We start from the raw sequence: 22,247 nt of genomic DNA on the forward strand, positions 1-22,247 counted from the left end.
GGGGGGGGAAGGAGGGGGGGAAACAACATCCATTCTTTATATGTATCTCCTATGTTGTATGTTTCCACATCTTTCTTTCTTTCGTTTCTTTTCGTTGCGGCTTGTGAGACGGATTGATTACGGATTACGGATTAAAAGTGCTTGTTTTCTATAGGTTAGGTAGATACCCCACATTCGCTCAATTTGATATTTCACTCGTTGATATAATATGTTCTTTTTTCTTTTTCCTTTTTTCTTGAGGGAAAAGGGAAGGAAAAGGGGGAGAGGATCTGGCTCGTCCTGCGTCACGTAAAGAATGGTCCGCATATAGTCCGCATTATGGTCCGCATGAATCGAGTGATCTGACTACCAACTGCCAACTTGACCAGTGGCCCCTCTGAAACAAGCCAAGCGAGCTACAGGCACTATGAAAGTTGCCCATTTAACAAACCATTATCAAAAACTGATAACAAGATACGTGAAAAAAAATTGGGTAGAATAGACAGTCATCGAATATGAATATGAATAGAATAGCGTTACGTATCTCTCTATTCATCCATCCATTTCCATTCCATTTCAATTCCCGTATCGGAAAAAGGGATAAATACCATCAAAGGACTAAAATTAAAAAGGAAAGAGCATTCATCTCATCTATCTCATCTACACCTCCGCCGTAACATTGGAAAACTCGCCCTTCTCCAGCTTCGTCTTCCAGAAGATCGGGTTGGTGTCGTTGAACCCGTGGTGCACCCACCCTTCCTCCTTGACGTGGTACAGGTTGATGAATCCACCCGAGTAGGCGTCGCGGTGCGTCGCGGCGAGGATGCTCCTCCGTCCCAGCTCCAGGGCCTCCTCCTCGGTCATGTCGTACCGGTACTCGGCGTCGAGGACGCCGTAGGCGAAGGTCTGGCCGGAGCCGACACAGAACAGGTTGCCTGCGAGTCGGGTGCCGTCGGAGTCGATGTAGTAGAGGGCGGGGCCTTCCTGGGGGGTCATCTGTAGCGGTTTTTGTCAGCGAGATGGGATCGGATCGAGGATAATGAGTTTGGAATTTAAGACGTACTCCTGCCAACATGGTTCCCATGCTCAGTCCCATGCCCTTATACGAGTAGGTCAGGTTCGCGAGGATCTTGGAGGCAGCCGCAACGGTAATACGGCGCTTGTGTCGGATTTCTGCCAGCTGTTAGACCAGTGTCCTTACAACCTCGAACAGGGAGTACACTCACCGTGAAGTGTGCACTGTTCAGCAAGGTATCTCAACCAGTATTGGCAGTCCTAATTGCCAGGCACACATCAGCACCCAGAAAACAAACATCACCCCCAGCACCTCTCCATCAGAGGAGAGAGAAATGATAACTCACAGCCGCACCACCAGCCATCGTCCCCAGCAGACCCGGCACAGGCGCATCCTGAGGCCTATCCTTCGACAGACTCAACCGCGACACCGGAATGACCTTCTTCACCGTCTGACTCGCGATCCAGTTCCCCGCCGTAGCTCTCGAGTCCGTAGCGACAATCTAACCCCCAACAACCGTCAGCAAAGCGCAACCGAGCAAAGCAAGGCCACCAAGGTCAAAAGCGGGGTGCACCATACGATTCCTCCCTTGAATCTGAACGCCAGCGTCGTCGTTCCGTGAGCGAGTTTTATGGGACAGCTCGGGTTGGAGTGGTCATCTGTCATTGCACGAAGGAATGCCGAGGACTAGAGACATAGTGACACTGGTCAGCCAACTGAACTGGTCCATAAATGAGTTGAAGCTGCGGGTCAAGCTCCTAGTAGTACGGGCAGCAGCAACCGCAATTCCACAGACAGGGAACAACTCACATTCTCAACAGGAGGGAGGTTGAATTTCAGAGAAATAGGCGGGTGGCACTCTGTGAGGTCCCGCTGCTCCTGCTCCGAGTAGAACTCATTCTCGTACGGCGAGCGTGTGTACTGGGCCACGATTGTGTCCATGGCGGGCGGGTTTAGGCGGACGGAGAGATGACGGGGGAAGGGGGAATCTAGTAAAGGAACTGGGGAGTAATCTAAACGCGGCGGGTGACGTGGGAGGGGAAGTGAAGCTCTACAGGAGCTCCTGGTGATGCTGGAGCTCCGAGCTGCGCGTCACACCTGGCGCCTGGGATGCACGTGACCTTGGGCAGGCTTAGATAATGGATATCATTTCCCCGCCTGGAACCCCATCTCAACATCCCACCAGTTTATTACTAGTGTACCATCATCATCTGCTGCAAATGATTACGATTATATGAGTTTCTTGTACTGACTAAATACCACAATTCCAACTATCAGACCCCAGACCTGCCGAAAGCATCCTCCAACGGGAAGCTGGCAGTCGATCCTAGCTGTCCAACCGATCTCCAACAGAGGAACAAAGAGATAATCTCGAGACATCAAAAATACACATTCTAAGCTGGAGTTTCAGCTTCAGGAGCGAGCGCCCCCGAAGCTGTTACTTCCTGTTGGTTGACTGATGATCTTTCCCCAGTCAGATATGCATCCTTGCGGAAACCGGACTGTGACGCCTGCTCTTCCTTTTTCGCCTCTTCTTTCTGCTGTTCGCCGGTATCACCATCAGACACCGGTACCTGAGCGGCAGAACTTGGCACCGTCGGTTCTGGGAGCTGCCCGTTGGTAGTAGTGGGCATGAGATTTGCTCCCAACTCCGCCGCCCCGGATGGAATAGGCTCGACCGTGCGCTCCCACGAACGGAGATCTTCCTCAGCGTCGTTGAGGATCTGACGTGCCTCATCACCCCGCTCATATGTCCGGCGCGGGTCTCCCGGCACGACGGGGGTATCATCGAGGAGGTTCAGAAGACGACGGCCATGGCGTGCCAAGATGATCTGCTTCTCGGCCCGTTCGATGGTGGCCGCCAAGTGCAGGTCATAGGCCTCTTTGAACTTTTGTCTCGTCTATAGGAATGTCAGAACAAATCTGACGAGAGTCAATTCGGAGATGTAGGAGAGAAGGATCATACGATATTCGTCAACTGCGCCTCCGCAACCAGATTCTGCGCCTCGGCTCTCACCAGCTCCTGCTCCAGGGACACCAGCCGGGGACTCGACGGATCCTTCCACTTCTGCTTCTGGATCTCGTCGGCGACACGGGCGCGGAACTCGCGCGACGGCTGCACCGACCCCTCCGTGTTGCGGATCTGCTTCAGCACGCTGCGGTAGTCCTCGAGGTTCTGCGCGAACAGGTCCTCCTGCTCGCCGATCTCCGAGAGCAGCACGCCCAGCTTGTCTGACAGGTCCGAGATGGCGTCGTCGCCCGTGGACTCGCCCCATTCGGAGAGCTGGGTGGCGATGGAGACGCGCTCGCGGCCCGCGGCCTCGTAGGCACCGATGGCGGAGTTCTCGTTCTTGATGATCTTGAACAGCCGCTTGCTCAGCTCGGGCTGCTGCATGCCGCGCAGCGTGGCCATGGAGAAGCGGTGACGGCCGGCGCCGCGGTCCACGTCCCGCCGGGATCTGATGGAGAGGGAGCGGTTCCTGTGAGTCGGCAATTAGCTTGCGGGACGTACATCACAAGAGGACGGCATAGATTGCCTGTCATACTTACATGGTCAGAGCTTCTCGTAAAACAGTTCTTGCTCACTGACGATCTGCTGCCTCCAGCTGTGGTCCGTGAATGTCACGCTCAAACACGAAACAAGAGACGGAGTAGATATTATCTGGTATAGCTTCCGTTCGTAACAAACAGCACTCGAAGACACTCGACTGACTGAGCTTCCAATTGAATCCGACGGAGACACCCGGATGTAAATTCCAATTCAATTCCAATTCAGGTCATCTAGAATCGCGACTTCCCCCGCGTGATCGTGGTGAAGCCTCAATTGATTGCTTTTTAAGTTAGCGCCTTCTTTAAAGAACAATTGAATTGATTTGATTAAAAGCAAGGACTCCCCAGCCTTCTTCGTAGTACCGATGAAGTAATAATCGAGGACGGATTTACTAGGTAGGTATCGAGAGCGGCTGCCCCGGACAGATGAACAACCCACTCCCTCGTGACGTCATGCGGTTGCGGGATGGGCGGAAGTCAGTCATCCATCCATAACCCATGATCCATGATCCATGATCTGAACGGGCATGTGCTGTATATATGGAGTATCTTGATTCACGGGAGGCTGCATTGCATGTACAGATGCACAATATACATATGCCACTCGGGTAGATGAAGGATGAAGGATCAAGAAGGAAGATCACTTACCGCATGTTTCATTTCATGGCGTGGATGTATCATCTGTACGACGTACTGTGCGGTCGATCTCTCGTTTCGTTGCCTTTTTTTTTGTTCTGCCTGCCTGAGGTCGTCCTCGATCGTATGTACATGTACTGTAATTGGTGGGGATCCGTTTGTCTTGACTCGACTCGACTACATACCTATTGTATGTATGTTGTATCTATGGGTGTTGTCTTATACACCCATTATGTTATATAGTCTATAATAGGTACAGATATACCTACCGCTGTGGATGCATGGTTGAAGCAGTCGAAACTCACGTGGTTGCTTTTTTTTTGACTTCGCATTAGATCTTGGATCTTGGATATTAAATCCGAACATGGATAGATACATCCTGTTGTATCCTTTGCACGGGGGAAAAAAAGAGACAAGTTAAAAGAAAATATATATATATATAAACATAACAGCTAGGTGATTCAATATGTACATCATGTTGTACATGTATATACATGTCGATATAATATCGACAAAGAAAGAGGAAAAAGTAAATCAACCGATCCACATAAGGCAGATCAAAACCAAAAAAAGGGGGGAATAAGCGGTGAGGATATCAACATCAATAATATATACCATACCAACCAACATGTCCCGCCGCCCGAACGCCTTGCCTTGCTCGCTTGGATCACTGATGGATGACCGACCGCATGTGAGTGAGAAAAGTCAAAGAGAAAAAACACCCATATACTCCATACATATCATCTCTGATGAGATAAAGACCCCTCCCTTCCCTTCGCTTCCAAAATAAGGAACCACCTTGGACAAACAAACTCCTGGACACGAACCAGAACCAGCCCCTTCTGCTCTGCTCTAGCCAACCCTCAAGATCCTCACCTCCCCACTTCCCCGCCCATACCGACCGCGCTCATAGCAGTAGTCACGCTCGCGACGACGCCGCTCGTACGTTCCCGGGTCGATGTACTCGACCATACTCGTCCGCTCGGCGGGGACCAGGGTCTGCGAGCGCGTGCGCGAATGCGTCCTTGTCACGGTCGTGTAGGACGTGCGCGAGGAGGAGGAAGGGTGGTGGTATGAGTGCCGGGACGGCGGGGCGCCGGCGTAGATGATGCTCGGGGGGCGGGGGACAGTTGAGACGGAAGGGCGGCTGCGGCGGCGGTCGACGACGCGGACGGGCGGGGAGGAGTCGTCGGTCGTTTCGATGATGCAGCACATTGTTGCTTTGGTTGTTTTCAAGCAGTTGTGTTGAAATTTATGGCGATTTGATCGATTGGTGGATTTTCCTTTTTCTTCTTCGTCCGGTTCTGGTTTATATGGTTGACGATGGACCGAGAAGCCGGGTGGAAGGTTTTATTGAATCGCGATTCCCAACCGCAAATTGGACAATGGGTAAGACGAGAGACACTGTGTATGTCTCTCAAGTCGCGTAAAGGCGCGTAGTTGGCCTTCTTTGGGGGGAAGGTATATATATATATATATAATATATGTGGTTGCGGCACCGCGGTGATATTGCCCTAATAGGCACTGCAAAGTAAGTGCCAGGGCGTTTGAACTGCCGCAGAACGATGATAAGAATAGAAGAAGGGACAAAAGGAAAGGCCTTTTGTTCTTTCAGATAGCGGATCAACTCCCGAGGTTAGATGAAACAGACTAGGTAGGTGGGCTTTGATGGTACAACCTCGAAGGATAAAGGAAAGAGCTCAACCAAAGAACCGACAGAACAGAAGATCCAATCTTAAAAAGCAAAGAAAAAAAGGAGGGAAAGCAAGAGAATTAAAAAGGACGTTCCTGAGGAGAAGAAGTTAGAACAAGAACGGCGAAAGGCACGGACAGGCCCCGTCGAAGTCCCAGAGCCGGGTGGCTGCTGCATGGTACCAGACCAGGCCAGATCAAGCCGGTGGAGGATGCACGTCAGTCGGTCAGACAGTAAGTAGGTGATGGTCAATCCGTCAGTCGTAATGGATCCTGGGATAAGATGACATGCGGCTGCGGCCCTGGAGCCTCACCCTTTGGCCCTTCTGTGGCACACCATCTTCCGGGTATATATATCCCCTGATATATCTGGTATGACGGCACTTGCTCCGCCATCGATCAGTCGCCCGTCCAAGCCTCAGCTCAGCAAGGATATTCGGAAGGGGGGGGGGGGGGGTGGTTGTGAGAGAGGACTCTCCAGCGGTTCCCCGTGAGAGGAGGTCATGATGATGGAGATGGTCACACCGTCTTCGCCATGCTGGATTAGCCCGTCCCTCCACTGACCAGGCTGCATTTTCCGGGGCCACGCGGGATAGGATGGCTGGATGGAATGCTGACCGACTCCCAGACGCTGTCTCACACGGCCAGACCCGCCAAAAGAGTGCCTGGAGTCAACGGTTTCCTCTCTCCCGGTGGGGCGCGACGCGACTCGAGTCGGTCAAGACGGTCAGCGCGATTCTAGATCTCCGGGATCTGCAAGATACCTTCCGCCCAGCAGGTACCGTGCAGGAAGTTAATGATAACCTAACAATATCTCCGCCTGAGACAGTGTTCGATAGATGTGGAATTTCCCGTTCGATCTGGTCTGCACTCGTGGGACCTCCGGAATACACAGAGGGAATTGGCGGAGGGATGACAGACGATGAGGATGGAGAGATCGGGATAAAGACCTCTTATGCTTCACTCCTTTTCCCCACGACGGATGGCGATGAATACCCGAACGAGGACGGAGGAACCACTGGCACCCGCATGGGCTCTCAGACCCATCTGGGCGCGAACAGCGCTATTGGAACAGCGCGTCACCTTCCAAGGATCTAAAACAGCGAGCTTCGAGTGATGCTGCCGGAAAAGGACTCCTGTATACGCACGTATGCGAGGAGACTAAAAATCACGCAGTGCTAAGGCACGAGTATCTATTCCCCGAGGCCCTGAAACAGGTTTTGAGAGAGGTTGATGATCAACCACCAGCTGCACAGAGCAGGTACGCGAATACCTACTAGTTTCATTTTTCTTACTTTACATAGTACATCACAGACACACATTCCTAATGTAGTAGATTCCGGCCGGAGGGTTGGGGAGATATCATAAAACAGAAGTTAAAACCCAGCGCCTATAGATCTTATGTATGAGACCGCCAACACCGGCAACCAGGCCAAAAACAACAGAATCCCCGAATCTGCCAGAAAAGAAACGAAACAGAAACACCTCTTCCCTTTTTTAAGACATGTCATCATCATGGTGATGATGCGTAGTATTCTCGTTATCAGATGCGTGGAACGCATCCCCAAAGGCTGAATTCTCTAGATCGGGCAGGTCAAGGCCGTGCTGCTCGCTGTACGCGGCGAGCGCATCCCCCGCGGTGTCGATGTTGGTAAAGTCGGCCGCGTCGTCGAAGTTGCTCGTCTCAAGGCCGCCTGCGCTTCCCATGTTACCGGGTGTGAGGCCCTGGATGCCACTGCTGCCCGGCGTGCCCGTCGTAACAGGAGCAGCTCCGCTGCCGACCCTGTCGCCTTCGTTGGCACCTTGGTCCTTCTTTTCGTTGTTGACCATCACCCAGTCGCCAGTCTCACCAGCAGCAGTGTTTGCCTGCTGGTCATCGCCCATCCCGGCCATCTCGATGTCGACATCCAGGTCAGGGATGGACGGGACCGTGCCCTGCTGTGCAGTATCCGTTGTGGTCGGATGTTGCGCAGAGGCATCGGCATTCGAACCGGCCGCCGTCGTTGGACCCGCCTGAGGCGCCGATCCCTGAGTAGTGGTTGGTCCCGTAGAGGCTGGCGGGGTTCCAAACTGATCCAGAAGATGAGTGTTGTCCATGACAATATCGCCCTCCGCAGATGCTCCATTTGCTCCTTCAGGCTTTTGCTCGTGCTCGATCTTTTCCAACAAACCACCCTTCTGCACACAGGATATGTTAGGCTCAGGCACAATGGGCTTGCCCCACGAGGTCTCCACATCTTTGATAATATCATCGACTTTGTATTTCGGAGGCTGCTGTGGCCGGTCCACTGGTGATGCGCCCTCTTCAGTCGGTACATCAATGTGGCCTTCCAATCTCCAGATCTCGGAACCCGTGTCAGTAGGATCAGCGGCAGCTTCCCGGAGTCGCAACTCCGCTTCCTTCAGTAATGACATCCGCCCGACCTTTTCCATTCTGCGAGCGTGTCGCTTCTTGAGTTTCTCGATTTCGGCAGTCATGTCAGCCACCTTCTTAGCCACACGGTCTGCGAACTCCTGGGCCTTCTCCGGCTCCATTTTCTGAGCTGGTGGCGCCTCCTTGGGGTCCTTGCTGGGCGCTGAAGGACCGACAGGAGCGTCGAAGAAACCAGCCGTCAACGACTCAAGCTCGCCTTTGCGACCAAGACCAAGGTCAACCGGCGTAATCTGGCTGATAGCATATGGGGAGGCGAATATCTCTTCCATCCACTCATGGTGCTGCTGGTATCTCATCTTGCTAATCTCCCTAGGGGTGAGGAGGTCCAGCATATCACCAGCAGAGACTTCCTCGTCCTCCAAAGAGAAGTCTGCCGCCGCAGCCGCCATCGCTGCGGTCGAAGGGCGATGGCCGCGCGGCGCTTTGGCTGGAGTCGGACCCATGGCACCTGGCATGCCTGCGGCCTGTTGTGGCGGGTAGAAAGCGCCTGGCGGCTGACGAGCCATCATAGGGTTGGGATATGGCCCATGGGGCTGCGCAAAACCTTGCTGCCCCATCTGAGGCGGGAAAGTGATCGTAGGCCAGTTATTCCGATCGTGAAGCATGAAGTCTTTCCGGATGAGCTGACCCTGGCTCTGCAAGAAGCGTCGTTGGGCGAGCATGCTTTGAATCTGAGGAACAACAGGGATTCTGTTCGCCGGGATGTGGTCCGTCGGCGGCGCCTTCGAGTAGTGGACAATCCACAGCGACGGGTCAGGCGGGGGAAGGTTGGGATTCGGGACTTTGGGGGGTAGGAGGCGGTAACGCTTGCGGCAATGTGTAGCTACTGTCTCGTTTGGAGGATGATAGCCGCTGCGGTGAATCCACATCTCAACAGTCTAGCTTGAAGCGTTAGCAATCTACCTGTATACCAAGCACAGCCACGCGAACGGCTGACGTACGTAGCCTCTAGCTTCAAATGTAAACGCCTGCTCCACGTCTGCCCACACGTAACCATCGCTCGCAAAGTTCGTCCCCAGATGGTTGAGCGGCTGCCACGTGAGCATCACCGTTCCGTCTGGTGGTCCATCCAGAAAGGTCCAATGCATCGGCTGCAGCTCGCGGACAATCTTGGGCGCGGAGAGGAGGTAATCGACAACGGTATCAGTCGAGAGCATATGCATCACCGGATACCGATACCGGGAGACGAGATGCATATGGGGCAGCTGGAAGAGAACATCAAGGTCAGCAACAAGAGCACGAGCAGCAATAGGAGAGGTTGTTGAAACGTACCAGCTGCCCTGGGAGACCGCTAGCTGGGTCATTCATCTTGACAAAGACTGCGGGGTTCTCAACTGCAAAATTGTAGGGATGTAGCGTCGCAGTATGTCAGGGAGTCTTGAGAGGTCAAAAGAGAGGATGCATCAGGGCCTGGTGGTGCCGGTTGGAGAGGTCGACCAGGTGCGGTTGAAGCTCCCTTTGGACGCGACGCGGATTTTGAGGTCAAAAGTTGAGATGCTGCGCTGCGGCGGCCCGTTGCCACCATCTGCGCATGTTTGTGCCTGAGGCCACGAACACGTCTCAGCTAACCTCTTGCTGCTTCAACAATGTAATCATCCTCCCTTTTTGCTGTTAGATTTGAGTCTTCGACGTTTACCTGCGTCGATTTGTCACGGTTAACAAGATGTCGCAAGCTCTGAGGACGGTACAGATGGTAGGAATCTGAAATGCGGTGTCTGTACATATCTCGAACTTCAAAACTGAAATGCACTCGGGGTGGTGAACTAGGTGAGATGCACACGCTCTATGATACTATTGCCTGAGAATATAGCAAAATAGGCTGATTACTCTGGAACATTTAATCAGAACAGATCCAAAGGCCCGTGCCCAGAGGGAATTGTGCCGCTGTCTACCTAGGTACTTGGTTAGATGCCAGCTACCAGTATCGACTAATTTAATGACTAAGGGATGATTACCATCAGAGTATACAATAATGTTACGTGAAGTAGAACCGGCAGACATGAGATATGTGGAGAGCATAGTAAAGCCAGGAACCCTCTCGATGTCATATCACTGTTCATCCCGCGACTAGTAGGTCTTGAATAACGTGCCAATCTGACAAACCGTTCGGGATAGAGAATTAAAGATCTACCACACGAGGCAACACCGTCAAGTACTAAAAGTTTTTATTAGCGTGTGCCAAGAGTCCTTTGAATCGCAATGCCTAATTCTCCGGATGCTGCTAATGGTCCGAGTTACCCCTCCAGTGACTGGTCGTTCTGCTATCTCGCAGCTAACCAACAGGACGAGGGCGCACAGAGTCGCAACCAGAAAAGTATTACCAGCCAACGGCATTAAGCCGCATAGATGATCCCTGCGTTGGAGGTCGGCCGGGGTCCGGGGTTGCGGGTTCCCCGCAAACACGAGACTTTCAAAGAATATCGAAGAACACCGCGAACACAAGTCTCTCCGGACAACAGCATATTCCGCACGTGGCAATTAGTTTCCCGCGTATCATGCGCGTGGCGGTGATATTGTCAAGGGATCCCAGACATCTGAACCTCCACCTAAAAGATGACTACATCACATCCAACATTCGTGACTCTGTGCGTAGTCACCCGGATATGACGGCGAAAAACGGGATATTAAGAGCACCGAAGCCGATATCGGTTGATCAGAGGGAGATTGGTGAAAAGAGGAAACTCGCGGCCGGAGCCGCTGGAGAGCCCATGGGATCCCCGGACGCTTGCCCCGCACGATCCGTAGAGTGAGAAGAGGTCCGTGATCGATCTGGCCTGCCAATTCGAGTTTCAGCTCACGAGACTGCAAGTTCGTCAAGGAAAAACACTTTCAAGCTGTTTAGAGGCTCGAGATGGATCCTGAAAAGGATGAAGAGATGTGACGACTTTGGTACTCAGCTTCATGAGTTTCCAGAACGGGTGCGGTGGACGATAAGATTCTCAAGCACCCGTGGCGCCACGTTCGCGGAGTTTGGCCGAGGAGGCCAAGTCCCTGTCCTGTTCACCCGATTACGCAGCATCCAGGGACATGGAGGCAGTGTAGCCATAATGATGGAATAACGGTGGACGACGATGCCCCGCGATGGCGGCGGTGTGCTCGTTAAGCCTCGTTAAGCTTCAGGCAAAGCTCCTCAAGCTTCGGGCCCGCAGACCCCGTGTGCCGGATAATCTGGTCGATCTCTCCACCATCTCCATCCGTCTATTGCCAGCCATCAGCAAATCATTATCCCGACATTCCAGCAATTGGCTGCGCGGGGACCACAGAACGCCCAAGCCCGGCATCGTACGCAGCATGCAATTTTCTTGAGCAGCTGTTCCACACGATGTCATCGGGCCCTGACCCGTCGGTGCTGGGCCGTGCTCTGCTGTTATAAGGCCGCCCTCCTCGATCTGGCTTTTGGCGAACAGACCGCCCAGCACCTTTTCATTTTCTTTTCCCATCCTCATTCCTCCCCGGCACTGGGAAGCATTCTCTGATCTCTTCCAGTGACCATGGGCTTCTTCGGAAGGAAGGACGCTCTTCCGGTGCGACCGGAGGATGCCATTAACAATACACCCTCGGTCGACGCTGAAAAGCAAGTCGCGCCCTCGGAGTCATCCGCACCGCAGGTCTCCCAAGCCCCTGCCATTGATCCCGTTATCGAAGCCCGAGTGGTGAGAAAATTGGACGCCCGGGTGCCTGTCCTTCTGAGTGTTCTATGTACGACTGTCTGCTCCCTGGCGTGAATGCTTGTTTACTGAGATAACCAGATCTGCTTGCATTTTTGGACAGGAGTAACATCGGGTAAGCTAAAACCGGAGAGTATAGTGGTGAACGTGTACAGTTAACGTTGTGCAGAAATGCAAAAATTGCAGGAATGGAGGAAGACCTGGACTTGCAGAAAGGCCGCTACGAGTGGCTCCTGACCATTTTCTATATATCATACACCGTCTTCGAGTTCCAGGCATTGATGTGGAAGATACTACCACCGCACAGATGGGCGGCTTTGATTGTTTTCGCATGGCAAGTACTTGTGTCCTGATTCACGTTCTTCCTTGCGCTAATTGTCGTCAGGGGTGTTGTGGCCACATGCCAAGCGGCTCTCCAGAACTGGAGCGGTGCGATGGCGCTCCGTTTCCTTCTGGGTGCTACAGAGGCTGGATTCGGACCCGGTGTGCCTTATCTACTCTCCTTCTTCTATCGCCGCCACGAGCTGGGTCTCCGCTGTGGTCTGTTCGTCTCTGCGGCACCGCTTGCCAACACCTTCGCTGGAGCGCTGGCCTATGGGATCACATCGGGCAGTCCAAAGTTGGCAAGTTGGCGGCTGCTGTACCTTGTCGAGGGCATTCCCACCGTCTTGGTTGCTCCCTTTGCTTGGTTCTTCCTGCCAGATCGTCCAGCCGAGGCCAAGTTCCTGGCCGAGGAGGAAAAGGAGGTTGCCAGAGCGAGAGGACTGAGACAACGTGGGGAAGTCGAGAGGAACAATAAACTCGACTGGAATGAGATCGGCCTGACCCTCCTGGATGCCAAATCATGGTTCACAGCGGTATGCGCGCAGAAAGCACATAACGGACTATGTTACTGACAATGTTAAAGCTCATGTACTTCAGCTGTAACGTCAGCTTCTCGTCTCTTCCAGTGTTTCTCCCTACGATTCTGAAGGATATGGGTTTCACCGCGATCAATGCTCAGGGTCTCACAGCACCTCCGTATTTCCTCTCTTTCTTGGTCACGGTCATCACCACCTGGATCGCGGATCGATTCCAGCAGCGTGGTCTGATGATTATTTTCCTCTCTATTGTGGGCGGTGTTGGATATATCCTTCTTGCAACCTGCGAGTCTGTTGGTGTCCGCTATTTCGGCGTATTCATGGCGGCTAGCGGTGTTTTTCCGTGTATCGCCAACATCCTTCCCTGGGTGTTAAGTATGTACATCACGGCCGCAGTTCTGAAATGGTATAAGCTAACAACGATGCCACAGACAACCAGGGCTCTGACTCTCGTCGCGGCATGGGCATGGTTATACTCAACGTTGTCGGCCAATGCGGTCCGTTCCTTGGAACGAACATCTTCCCGTCGAAAGATGGCCCTCGCTATGTCAGAGGTCAGGCCGTCTGCGCTGCCTTTATGTTTTTCACGACCTTCCTTGCTCTCAGTCTACGAACGCTGCTCGCCTGGGAGAATAAACGACTAGATAGAAAGTACGGCACCAAGGCGGAGAGGGAGGCTCGAAGATCGGGCGAAAAGGGCGAAGCCGTTGCTTCTGAGGAGAACTACGGCCCAGATTTCAGATATGTCCTCTGAATACATACTTAATGACGGGCGGTCAACCGTCCGTGGACGAGCCTCTGATGTGTTATGTAATGGGATTCTTGATTTGGAGCGGCTGCTGACTAGAGGCCGCTGCTTGATGTCATTTTTGAGTGCGATTGCTTATGTATCTAATGATGGTAGACATGTCATAGACTACGAACAGCGTCTTGGTTACTGCTTTAGAAAAAGTCGATTACTTCAATTGTAATGTCCAAAGTTTGGATCTGCCGTTCGACCCACCATTCTGCTAGAACCATTCAACGTGTTCGGGACTCCAAACGGCCGGACCGTGTACGGAGCGGCTGGGTAGATATCTACATACCTACCTTAGGTAGGTAGGCAGACACTAATCCATCCATCCCAGAGGATGATCTAATCTAATCTAAACATGAGGCAATGACAGGACAGACAAGGATCCGGTGCTTCTATCAGAAAGCCATCCATATTAATACCTACCTATTACCCTTAGGCAGAGGCCTGGAATGAGATAACGATAACCTCATTCCTACTCAATACGGTATACATATGTGGAAGTCAGTGGATCCGGAGTAAAGGATCTACAGTACGGGATCAGTGATCCAGGCCGTGTGAGCCATGGCGGGAGTAAATGAATTTATAGTTTGCACTAGTGAAGATCTCTTAGACTACTGCTTGGGCCAAGCCGCCAAGGCCGTCAGGACCCATGCATGGGGCCTGGCAAGCGGAAGACCTAAGATTCCTGCTTGCCTTTTTTGGACGTACAGTAGTCATGTACATGTACTGTACAGAACCTGGTTGTTGCAGAATAAATCGACAGGATCAGTCCAGGTGGTGTGAATAGAGTAGATAGTACTTAGCTATCTATTTTCTATCTTTTATCTTCACTGGTATGTACAGTATATTGGAATTAGCAGAGGGAGAGGGAGGAGGGGGGTTAATTCACTAGGTTAGGTAGGTAGATTAGATTATTAGTAGGTATCCACGTAGTACTGGGATGGAAATCAGCCTTACATCATCCAATGAGATCAGTTCTCTCTTATAAAGCCTACTTAGATGAAGTCGGAAGAGCAGCAATGCATCAGGCAGGCGGGTCAATTGAATTGGCCAAGACAAGAGCAATCGAACCCTGCATATACACCCGGAGGCTGATCACCAGGTAGATAGAGGCTATTCCTAAGTAACTTCAAGGTAGAGAGGTGTCCATTGAATTTATTTACCTTCACTCAGATATCTGATGTTGAGTATGAGTCCAACAATGATATTGTTTTTATTGTTTTCCTGCGTTCCCTACCACCCAATCACCAACAGTGATGGGGAATGGATGCTGAATCCCGAAAGACAACGCCAATCGGAGAGTGCTGACGACTACGAGGATTGTTAGATGACTGTGAAAGGGACCAACATGATACCAAGGAGCCCAACAATTTAGCTTCAGTATAATAACAAAGCATACTATCCCGTGTGGTGAATATTGATGGACGATAGAACTACGACGTTGTCTTCTTTAGTTAATTGTTTTTATCCCCAGCTATCTTATATTGCTGCCCCTTAACATCATTAAATTCATGCTAATTTGAGCACGTTTCCGGGTTTGCGCACGAAGACGCTGATTCAGGACCACAAAATGAGAATTTATTTGATTGAATTAGGAATATTCTATTCTATTCTCGGTGGCATCCTTCCAGTTCCGGAGATCTCTGTCCAATATTGAGCATGATTTTAGGCTACTGAGTATCGTGCAAAATGATCTCCTGGATAGAGACAGTCTTAAATTCCCGAGATGCGATCAGCAGACTCTGACCTTCTCCGAATAAATGCCACAAGAGACATACAGCTGGCGCTGGCTGGGTGTGGTTTAAGCGCCAGCGAACTGATGTACGTCGATGTGAGATCTCCTGGTAAATCTAAGTGTGACAATGCTGCATACACCAAACATCTTAGTGGGAAGAGCCGTGTTACTATTTGCAGCAAGAATTGTAAGAATCAAGATGAGAATGCCCCTGGTCAGCAGCTGTAGCCTTTGAAGATTTTATGGCAAAGCTGGATGATGGCAGTGGAGGCACAGTGTTCTAGACCATCCAATCTCCAAGTGGTTGTTCAAATTTGGGTCATGAATGAATTGACGATGAGCATGGTCTGGCACGCAGCAAGGCTCTTGACCTGCACCAGGGAAGGCCTGCACGACTATCGCGAGTATACGAAATGGGACCAGGGATACTATGCGATACTCGGGAGTGTGAATGGTGCCAGCAATTTAAACACTGGGGAGAATGCTACTTACTAAAATAGTGGATTGAAGCGCAAAAGAATATCATCCCAACAGTCCCTAAAGGAATTAAGGTTCTTTTCTGGATACTGATTTATTATTTCTTAGTCACAAGGCTGCCTGGTGATGAATTGCTGCTACCATTCCTACCAAATCACTTGGGCCGAACATGGAACTCCTTGCAGCACCTGTGGGGAATCTAGGGGAAGCAGGGGGTTTCTGAAACGTTATTGCTGCCCAAACACCAGAGCTGTTCTCAAAAGCAGCAAAGATGCTAGATGGTAGGGTGCTGAAGGTCTTCAATAATTTGGATACATTGGCAGTATGTGCCTTTAAAGACCAAAATTTCGGACAAAGAAAATTGAAGACAGCGAGTACTCTTTTTAACCGACGAAAGCTCATCCATGTACCTGGCTGAAGGAAAACTGGAGTGCAAATGGACAACTACACATTTTCAACGCATCTTCTTTGCTTTCTCTGCAAGATACAAAATTTCAAGGTTTCCAAAGGACTGTTCAACACATGGCATCTTAACATGATAAAGGCTGACGCTCTTATCCGGGACAGCCCTCGTAGTTTCTATGATGAAAAGATACTGTCAATTTGGATGTGGATTAACACTATACAGCCTGTCCCCGGATAAACTACCAGAACGGGTACCACGTACCAGTAATCGGGTTCTCGTGCGATGGAAGACATTTCTACTTTTTCAATTCGTTAGTCAACGAGACAGTATGTATACCCATGGCTACATCTTCCCAGAAAAGTCATAAGCATTTCTCAAGTGCTACAAAATGGTCAAAGGCGATCTCAGCTGGTGCGAAAAGGAAGCTAAACTCGGTTACTGTGATATATACGCGAAGGCGTATGCTGGCGCCAAAGAGACAGATTGGGATTGGCTCAAAGGCCACCTGAATGTGCAGGTACATATACAATGTCACATCCTGCTGTTGTACTGTACTACGCTGATACAACCAAATCTGGAGTATATGCTACCTCAAATGAGATGCAGGTCTCCCAGACAGCTGTACAGCACCGTGACTAGCAGCTTGTGTGGTCTGCGTGGAACCTCTCTAAGCAGATATCATCGTTGCTTGAGGGAAAGCAAGGTACTTTTCGACTGGCTGTTGGACAACCAATTTCTGTTACGTCAAATCCACCACAGCAGGCACAAGGATTACGAATAACGGATACTGGAAACGCGGGTTCAACGACGAGTGGAACATTGTACTGGACGAAGAATCAAGGCAGGCTTATATACGACCTCCATATTGGCAGGTAGGGTGATGTTAATGAATCTAGTTGGCATGTAGGGAGCTCCTACAGTTCATTTGGTTCTGTATTAGGTCTGTAAGATGTATGGAAACTGGAAAGCTACTAAATTGTTTAAATATACAAAAACGGCTTTAGAAAGTTTAAGGGTCCTTCTGTGAAACTTAGGGAAGTCTGGTAGTGAGATCCAAAAGCTGTAACGGTTGGCATACCATTATCTTGGGACTTAGCATAGAAAGCCTGGGACTTGATGCTATTCTAAAAAAAGGTTGCTTAGTACGGACGTTGGAAGATCTCGAGGCGCTAAACATGAGACTCGCCTGGTTCGCCAAGAAGAATATAAATAGAAATAAGATGACATAACAGGACATTTAAAAGATTATTATTATACATAAATACTGTGGTCCTTAATAATACCTGATTTGGGAGATGGCTGCTGGAGACGGAGTTAATATGTCGCCAGGAGCCAGCGCTAGCAGGGTCCACGAGTCGCGACACAGTCGACGTCACAGAACTGTGAGAGATCGCGTTTGAGCATGAAGACCTCTTTTTCACAGTCTCACCGACTTATTCATCAAAACCCTCGACTATTATTGCCTCCCTTCTGCTCAAACAGTGGTGCCTGGATGCCAAGTTGCCTCATCTTTCAGTAAGGAGCTTCTGCTCATGCGCAGCAGACGAGCTGCCAAGAACCTCCATTCAAAGAAATAGGACAGAACCATGAAAAGCCATATTTTCAGATTGGTCGATCAGTGCTTTAGACGGCGCCTGTTCTCCGGTACAGGCCGGATCGTCGTGTCAGGATAGGTGTTCGTGATACTCGGTCGGTAACCGAGGGAGCATGGTCTCATCCCCATGTTTTGCCCGTTTGGATCTGGATATGATGCCTTTTTCTTTGCAGTTTTCGGAAATCGTATGATCTATATAAGTCCAAGCACATCTGCACGAGTGGCTTCTTGTTCCCAGGAGGTCATTCAGTTGTTGTTCTATCTTCTACATTCTTTTTTCTGTTGTTCCCTGTCACTATTCTAGTCACTCGCTGACTTTGGCGTTGCGGAATCAACACAATCTTTATACTTCAGTTGTTTAAGCTGAGAAGGTCATCTTGCTTAAACCTCTGACAAATTTCTACTCGTAGAGCCGGTCTCTACTTTCTACTTCCATCCTGCCACTCCTCGATACGTTCTGTGTATATATTTCTAGCCATATTTCCTTTCCGCTCCTGCATAGCTGTCACCAGACACGAAGACACGAACCCATCATGAAGACCGCAAGCATTTTTGAACTCCTTACCTTCGCGACGCTGGCCACCGCCCAGCCATTGCCTGCTCGATCTGGCAGAGTTGTGGTTCGCGAGGTGCCGCAGGAGCACTCGCATGAGAGGATTCTGAGATCCGTTGCTGCATCTCTTAACCAGAATAACCCTGATGGAATCCAGGATCCGGTGTTTGCGCTGCTGGGGAATGCGGTACGTCTTGGATTTACCATTCCACGGAACATCCGTCACTACATCTGCTCTGGATTTGATCTAAACCTGTCTCTATGTGTCTAGGCCGCTGCTGCCGGCGCTGGCGACATCAAAGATCTCGACTGCCTGCAACAAGCCGTGGCCGACCAAGCGTTCACAAACGCCAAAGCGGCTGGAGATGCACAAGGCATGACTGATGCTCTCATTTTCCGAACCTTGGAGAGAAACACAGCAGCAGTCGGGCAAAAGAGTGCACTCTGTACAAGTGTGCAGGCCGTCAATCCCGAGATCGCGGCCCTCACCCAGCATCAAGACCCTGCCTCGGATGGTGCTGCAGAGTTCAACAAACAGATCGCTTTGGATTTGGCTGTGCAGATTGCCAGTATCGGCGGTGATCCTCAGGCTGCGATTGACAGCGGAACGTTTGCTCCTGGCGAGATTGGGGATCCGACTGCTGCTGGGAATACCTGTAAGTACTGTACATGCTTGGCTCCTTACCCAGTTCCGAGTGTTGACGATCGTGGATGCTAGGCGACGACGCAAATGACCCTGAAGGATGCATCTTCACCCAGAACCTCCTGGTTCCCGACGTTACCCCTGACGAAATCAACCAAGCAGTCGCATCTGCTGGAGGCTCTGCCTCTACCGGTACTTCTGCCGCAGATGTTGCTTCCACGACTACTGCTGCCACTGCCCCCGCCGCTACTACTGCCGCAACATCTGATACAGCCTCCTCCTCCTCTGCACAGAGTAACACTGCAGACGCAACCGTCACCGGCGACCTCGGCACCTGCGCAGGCGGCTCTCCCCTGATCGAGTTCGGGCCCGGCTTTGACGGCCGCAAGGAAGATTCTTTCCAGCCTGTCGACAGAGCTACCTTCAACCACGGCTCCGCTCAGAATATTGCGATCATCGCGGACTTTATCTGTGGACAGCTGAGCAGCAAGTGTAAGGCTGGCGCAGATGTGGTTTCTGCGTGCAAGGCCGGTCAGGCTGCCGCAACGGCAAATGGAGTCGAAGGGCAGGCTGCGGCGGATGCGTTTAATGCTGCGTTCTCGTGAGCAGGAAGACGAGGTCGGGTGGAGCACGAAACGTGGAGTGTAGGGGGTTGATGACGGATGCCCTACCGAAAAAAGGAAAAATTACATATTACATAGGATTGATATGAGCGTTGAAAAAACGCAGTCTGGAACAGATTGGATTTCTCGATTCTCTTGTACTTGTTCCCTTTTTTTCTTTATCGGATAGCGAGTAACAGCTAAATAAGTAGCTGTATATGATCATGATTGCTATGGGAAATGAAAGCTCTTAAGCTCTTAGATATAACTTCCGAACTATATGTCTGTACCATTATATAATTCGAGCATATTTGTCACTGTTCCAACATAACTAGAACATTAAGCCGCACCTCAAAGGGCCTACTGTAGCAACAGATAGATAGGTATCCTCCCTCACATAGCCAATTTGAAGTCTTGAATGTAGCCCAGCAAAGCACCCGTCAGGAAACATGTTCTGTTCTGTTCCCATTCCTTGTCTGTTCACGTCACAATCCGTGCCGTGCACGCAGCAGACACCGCAAACAAAGACTTTCCAGTCCTTAAAACCCTAATACCAGTTCACACTCCCCAAGGGGCGGGCCAACAGTGAAATTCGTGATGTTGTCATGGGCAACAGGATCCAGCCTAGGCTGTTTTCAGACGTTATAGTTGCTGGAGGCCTGAGGGCTCAGGCTACAGGGCATCAGTCCAGCCGGCATGGATGCTCCATGATTACTACTGTAGACTATGGCTGGCCTCACTCTATTACTAGGTATTGAGCTACTGGTGAGTATTATTATCTATGCTCCAGCAGAATCCACTATAGCTGTCTCATACGAATACTTCTAGTGTGCGATAGATCTCACACTCCATGCGAAAGATACACATATCTAACCATAGCTAGGAGAAAGGAGTGATATTATCCAATCTCTACAGTGTTCTGGATCTGCTTACACTACGCAATACCTCACAGGAAGGACGTCTACACTTGAGCCTGACCTATTCTTAGCTAGAGAGAAGAATGCCTTGATATTCCATACATTACTAACAAGACGCCGTGCTGAATGAGTGAAGAGAGAACTGCTATTCAAACTTGAGCTGCTCTAGCACAGGAACCTCCACGCCCACCACTGCACTCCTATCGCTTTCGCAAGACGAGTATGCTTTGGTCAAGACTTATGGCTTACATCAACCTCCAGCGGTGATATCCCAATTTCCAGACCCATATCGGCTATCCTCACTTATTCACCCGGTCTTCCAACAACCGCTTTGGTCGAATCTGACTATTCTCCTCCATATCACAGAACCCACCCGAAGTCGCACCGGAAGGAGACGTGACCGTGATAAGGATACCAGCTTTCGGGACACAGCCCTCGGGAATCACAACAGAAATCTTGCGAGATTCTGAAACCGAAGACGCCTTGGGCAGTCCATTTCCCGCGACCTGTCGAGCATCCGATTCGGAGAGCGATTTCGTTCTCTTGGATAACTTGGAAGGTTCACGTGTCTTGAACTCCGCTGCAGCCGGAGCTTGTTCCATGGTTCCCTGCACACCCAACCAGTTGTAGGCTGCAGTCTTGGAGAGAGGGATTCGACGACGAGACCGAGAAGGGAAGGTAGAGGGAGAGGGACGTTCGAGGAGTGATTTTTGTTTTTCCTTGATGCTGATTGAGAAGCCTTCGGTTTGCGTGCTGTCTTTAGAAGAGGATATTTTGGCGAAGGAACTCTTTTTAAGGAGAGGCATGATGAAGGAGCTGTGGTTTCTCTGATTGCCGATATTAATATTCAACGTGACAAAGGCTTAAGGCTAAAATTCTCGCCCGAGATAAAATGATTGGTAAAGAAGAACGCAAGTGAAAGTTATGAGTAGACACCCTTGGGATACAATGTGGGTGTATCTGTGAGACGAAGTACGAAGGTGGAATCCTCCGACAAGCTGCCGCGGAAGATTAGCGACAGAAATGGTTGAAGGCGCAGAAAAAACGTGTCTTTATATCAGAGAAGAAGAGAGCGTTGTCGCTATGCGGCATGATCGTGCGATGTGTGCTGTCCAATATCTGTCCCCTGTGGAGCTGTGTTTCAAAGAAGCACAATAATGGAAACAAGAGCACTTCTCAAAGTGTTTTCTGGGAATTAATGTGATAGGAACCTTCTGGAAGGCAATACACGAAGGACCGGGCGCACGGGCGGGGACTAATGCAGGTCAGAAATGGGATCGGAATATGTTGCGTATGGATAAATCGGATTTCAACAATAGTGTATAAGTCGTTTGGGGGAAGGCGCTGGATTGGGACGCGGATATATAGAAGGCATTGTCTTGACACTTTCAAGGATTCCAACGATGCAATTTGTCTCTTCACAATTAGAACCTTGGAAGAATGGGCTACAAAGATGGGTGTCGTTTTGGCAGGAGCGAGCAAGGAGAAGAGAACCAGAAACGGGAATCAGAGTGAAGCCCCAGGCATCTACGCATATGATGGAGAGGGTATAGCAAAAAAATAAAAATAAGTCTTGAAGTTGTCAAGTGCCTAGACGGAGAACCACTGTTCCACGGAAATAGATATAGAAATAAAATTTAAACCACTACTTTGGATTACAGGAAAATAACTTGTGAGCATCGGAAATGGC

At 50.6% G+C, this 22,247-nt stretch overlaps 10 protein-coding genes across 10 annotated transcripts; 4 read left to right on the plus strand and 6 right to left on the minus strand.

Moving 5' to 3' along the window:
* Window positions 1-639: 639 nt before the first annotated feature.
* VTN00DRAFT_4795 (uncharacterized protein) lies at window positions 640-1,936 on the minus strand (the record flags this gene model as incomplete). Its single annotated transcript, XM_069431256.1, has 6 exons — window positions 640-975; window positions 1,043-1,152; window positions 1,206-1,254; window positions 1,341-1,496; window positions 1,574-1,681; window positions 1,805-1,936. 6 exons carry the CDS (start codon window positions 1,934-1,936, stop codon window positions 640-642), a joined length of 891 nt encoding a protein of 296 aa, XP_069290310.1.
* Window positions 1,937-2,388: 452 nt separating this feature from the next.
* Window positions 2,389-5,395, minus strand: VTN00DRAFT_4796 (uncharacterized protein; the record flags this gene model as incomplete). The annotated part of the gene is made up of 5 exons (XM_069431257.1): window positions 2,389-2,895; window positions 2,961-3,474; window positions 3,545-3,554; window positions 4,801-4,850; window positions 5,079-5,395. The coding sequence occupies 5 exons, from the start codon at window positions 5,393-5,395 to the stop codon at window positions 2,389-2,391; spliced, it is 1,398 nt and encodes a 465-aa protein (XP_069290311.1).
* A 653-nt stretch (window positions 5,396-6,048) lies between these two features.
* VTN00DRAFT_4797 (uncharacterized protein) lies at window positions 6,049-6,970 on the plus strand (the record flags this gene model as incomplete). The annotated part of the gene is made up of 2 exons (XM_069431258.1): window positions 6,049-6,106; window positions 6,501-6,970. The coding sequence occupies 2 exons, from the start codon at window positions 6,049-6,051 to the stop codon at window positions 6,968-6,970; spliced, it is 528 nt and encodes a 175-aa protein (XP_069290312.1).
* A 399-nt stretch (window positions 6,971-7,369) lies between these two features.
* Window positions 7,370-9,614, minus strand: VTN00DRAFT_4798 (uncharacterized protein; the record flags this gene model as incomplete). The annotated part of the gene is made up of 3 exons (XM_069431259.1): window positions 7,370-9,184; window positions 9,248-9,511; window positions 9,579-9,614. The coding sequence occupies 3 exons, from the start codon at window positions 9,612-9,614 to the stop codon at window positions 7,370-7,372; spliced, it is 2,115 nt and encodes a 704-aa protein (XP_069290313.1).
* Window positions 9,615-9,709: 95 nt separating this feature from the next.
* VTN00DRAFT_4799 (uncharacterized protein) lies at window positions 9,710-10,029 on the minus strand (the record flags this gene model as incomplete). The annotated part of the gene is made up of 2 exons (XM_069431260.1): window positions 9,710-9,831; window positions 9,876-10,029. The coding sequence occupies 2 exons, from the start codon at window positions 10,027-10,029 to the stop codon at window positions 9,710-9,712; spliced, it is 276 nt and encodes a 91-aa protein (XP_069290314.1).
* A 772-nt stretch (window positions 10,030-10,801) lies between these two features.
* On the plus strand, window positions 10,802-11,365 carry VTN00DRAFT_4800 (uncharacterized protein; the record flags this gene model as incomplete). The annotated part of the gene is made up of 2 exons (XM_069431263.1): window positions 10,802-11,052; window positions 11,116-11,365. The coding sequence occupies 2 exons, from the start codon at window positions 10,802-10,804 to the stop codon at window positions 11,363-11,365; spliced, it is 501 nt and encodes a 166-aa protein (XP_069290315.1).
* Window positions 11,366-11,405: 40 nt separating this feature from the next.
* On the minus strand, window positions 11,406-11,752 carry VTN00DRAFT_4801 (uncharacterized protein; the record flags this gene model as incomplete). The annotated part of the gene is made up of 2 exons (XM_069431264.1): window positions 11,406-11,504; window positions 11,573-11,752. The coding sequence occupies 2 exons, from the start codon at window positions 11,750-11,752 to the stop codon at window positions 11,406-11,408; spliced, it is 279 nt and encodes a 92-aa protein (XP_069290316.1).
* Window positions 11,753-11,797: 45 nt separating this feature from the next.
* On the plus strand, window positions 11,798-13,588 carry VTN00DRAFT_4802 (uncharacterized protein; the record flags this gene model as incomplete). The annotated part of the gene is made up of 6 exons (XM_069431265.1): window positions 11,798-12,005; window positions 12,056-12,089; window positions 12,144-12,308; window positions 12,360-12,831; window positions 12,882-13,209; window positions 13,266-13,588. 6 exons carry the CDS (start codon window positions 11,798-11,800, stop codon window positions 13,586-13,588), a joined length of 1,530 nt encoding a protein of 509 aa, XP_069290317.1.
* Window positions 13,589-18,375: 4,787 nt separating this feature from the next.
* Window positions 18,376-19,643, plus strand: VTN00DRAFT_4803 (uncharacterized protein; the record flags this gene model as incomplete). Its single annotated transcript, XM_069431266.1, has 3 exons — window positions 18,376-18,582; window positions 18,667-19,051; window positions 19,114-19,643. 3 exons carry the CDS (start codon window positions 18,376-18,378, stop codon window positions 19,641-19,643), a joined length of 1,122 nt encoding a protein of 373 aa, XP_069290318.1.
* Window positions 19,644-20,856: 1,213 nt separating this feature from the next.
* Window positions 20,857-21,363, minus strand: VTN00DRAFT_4804 (uncharacterized protein; the record flags this gene model as incomplete). The annotated part of the gene is made up of 1 exon (XM_069431267.1): window positions 20,857-21,363. One exon carries the CDS (start codon window positions 21,361-21,363, stop codon window positions 20,857-20,859), a length of 507 nt encoding a protein of 168 aa, XP_069290319.1.
* Between the last annotated feature and the right edge of the window lie 884 nt (window positions 21,364-22,247).

The sequence above is a fragment of the Thermoascus crustaceus genome (assembly GCF_041956765.1).
Source record: "Thermoascus crustaceus strain CBS 181.67 unplaced genomic scaffold VTN00scaffold_2, whole genome shotgun sequence".
Lineage (NCBI taxonomy): Eukaryota > Fungi > Ascomycota > Eurotiomycetes > Eurotiales > Thermoascaceae > Thermoascus > Thermoascus crustaceus.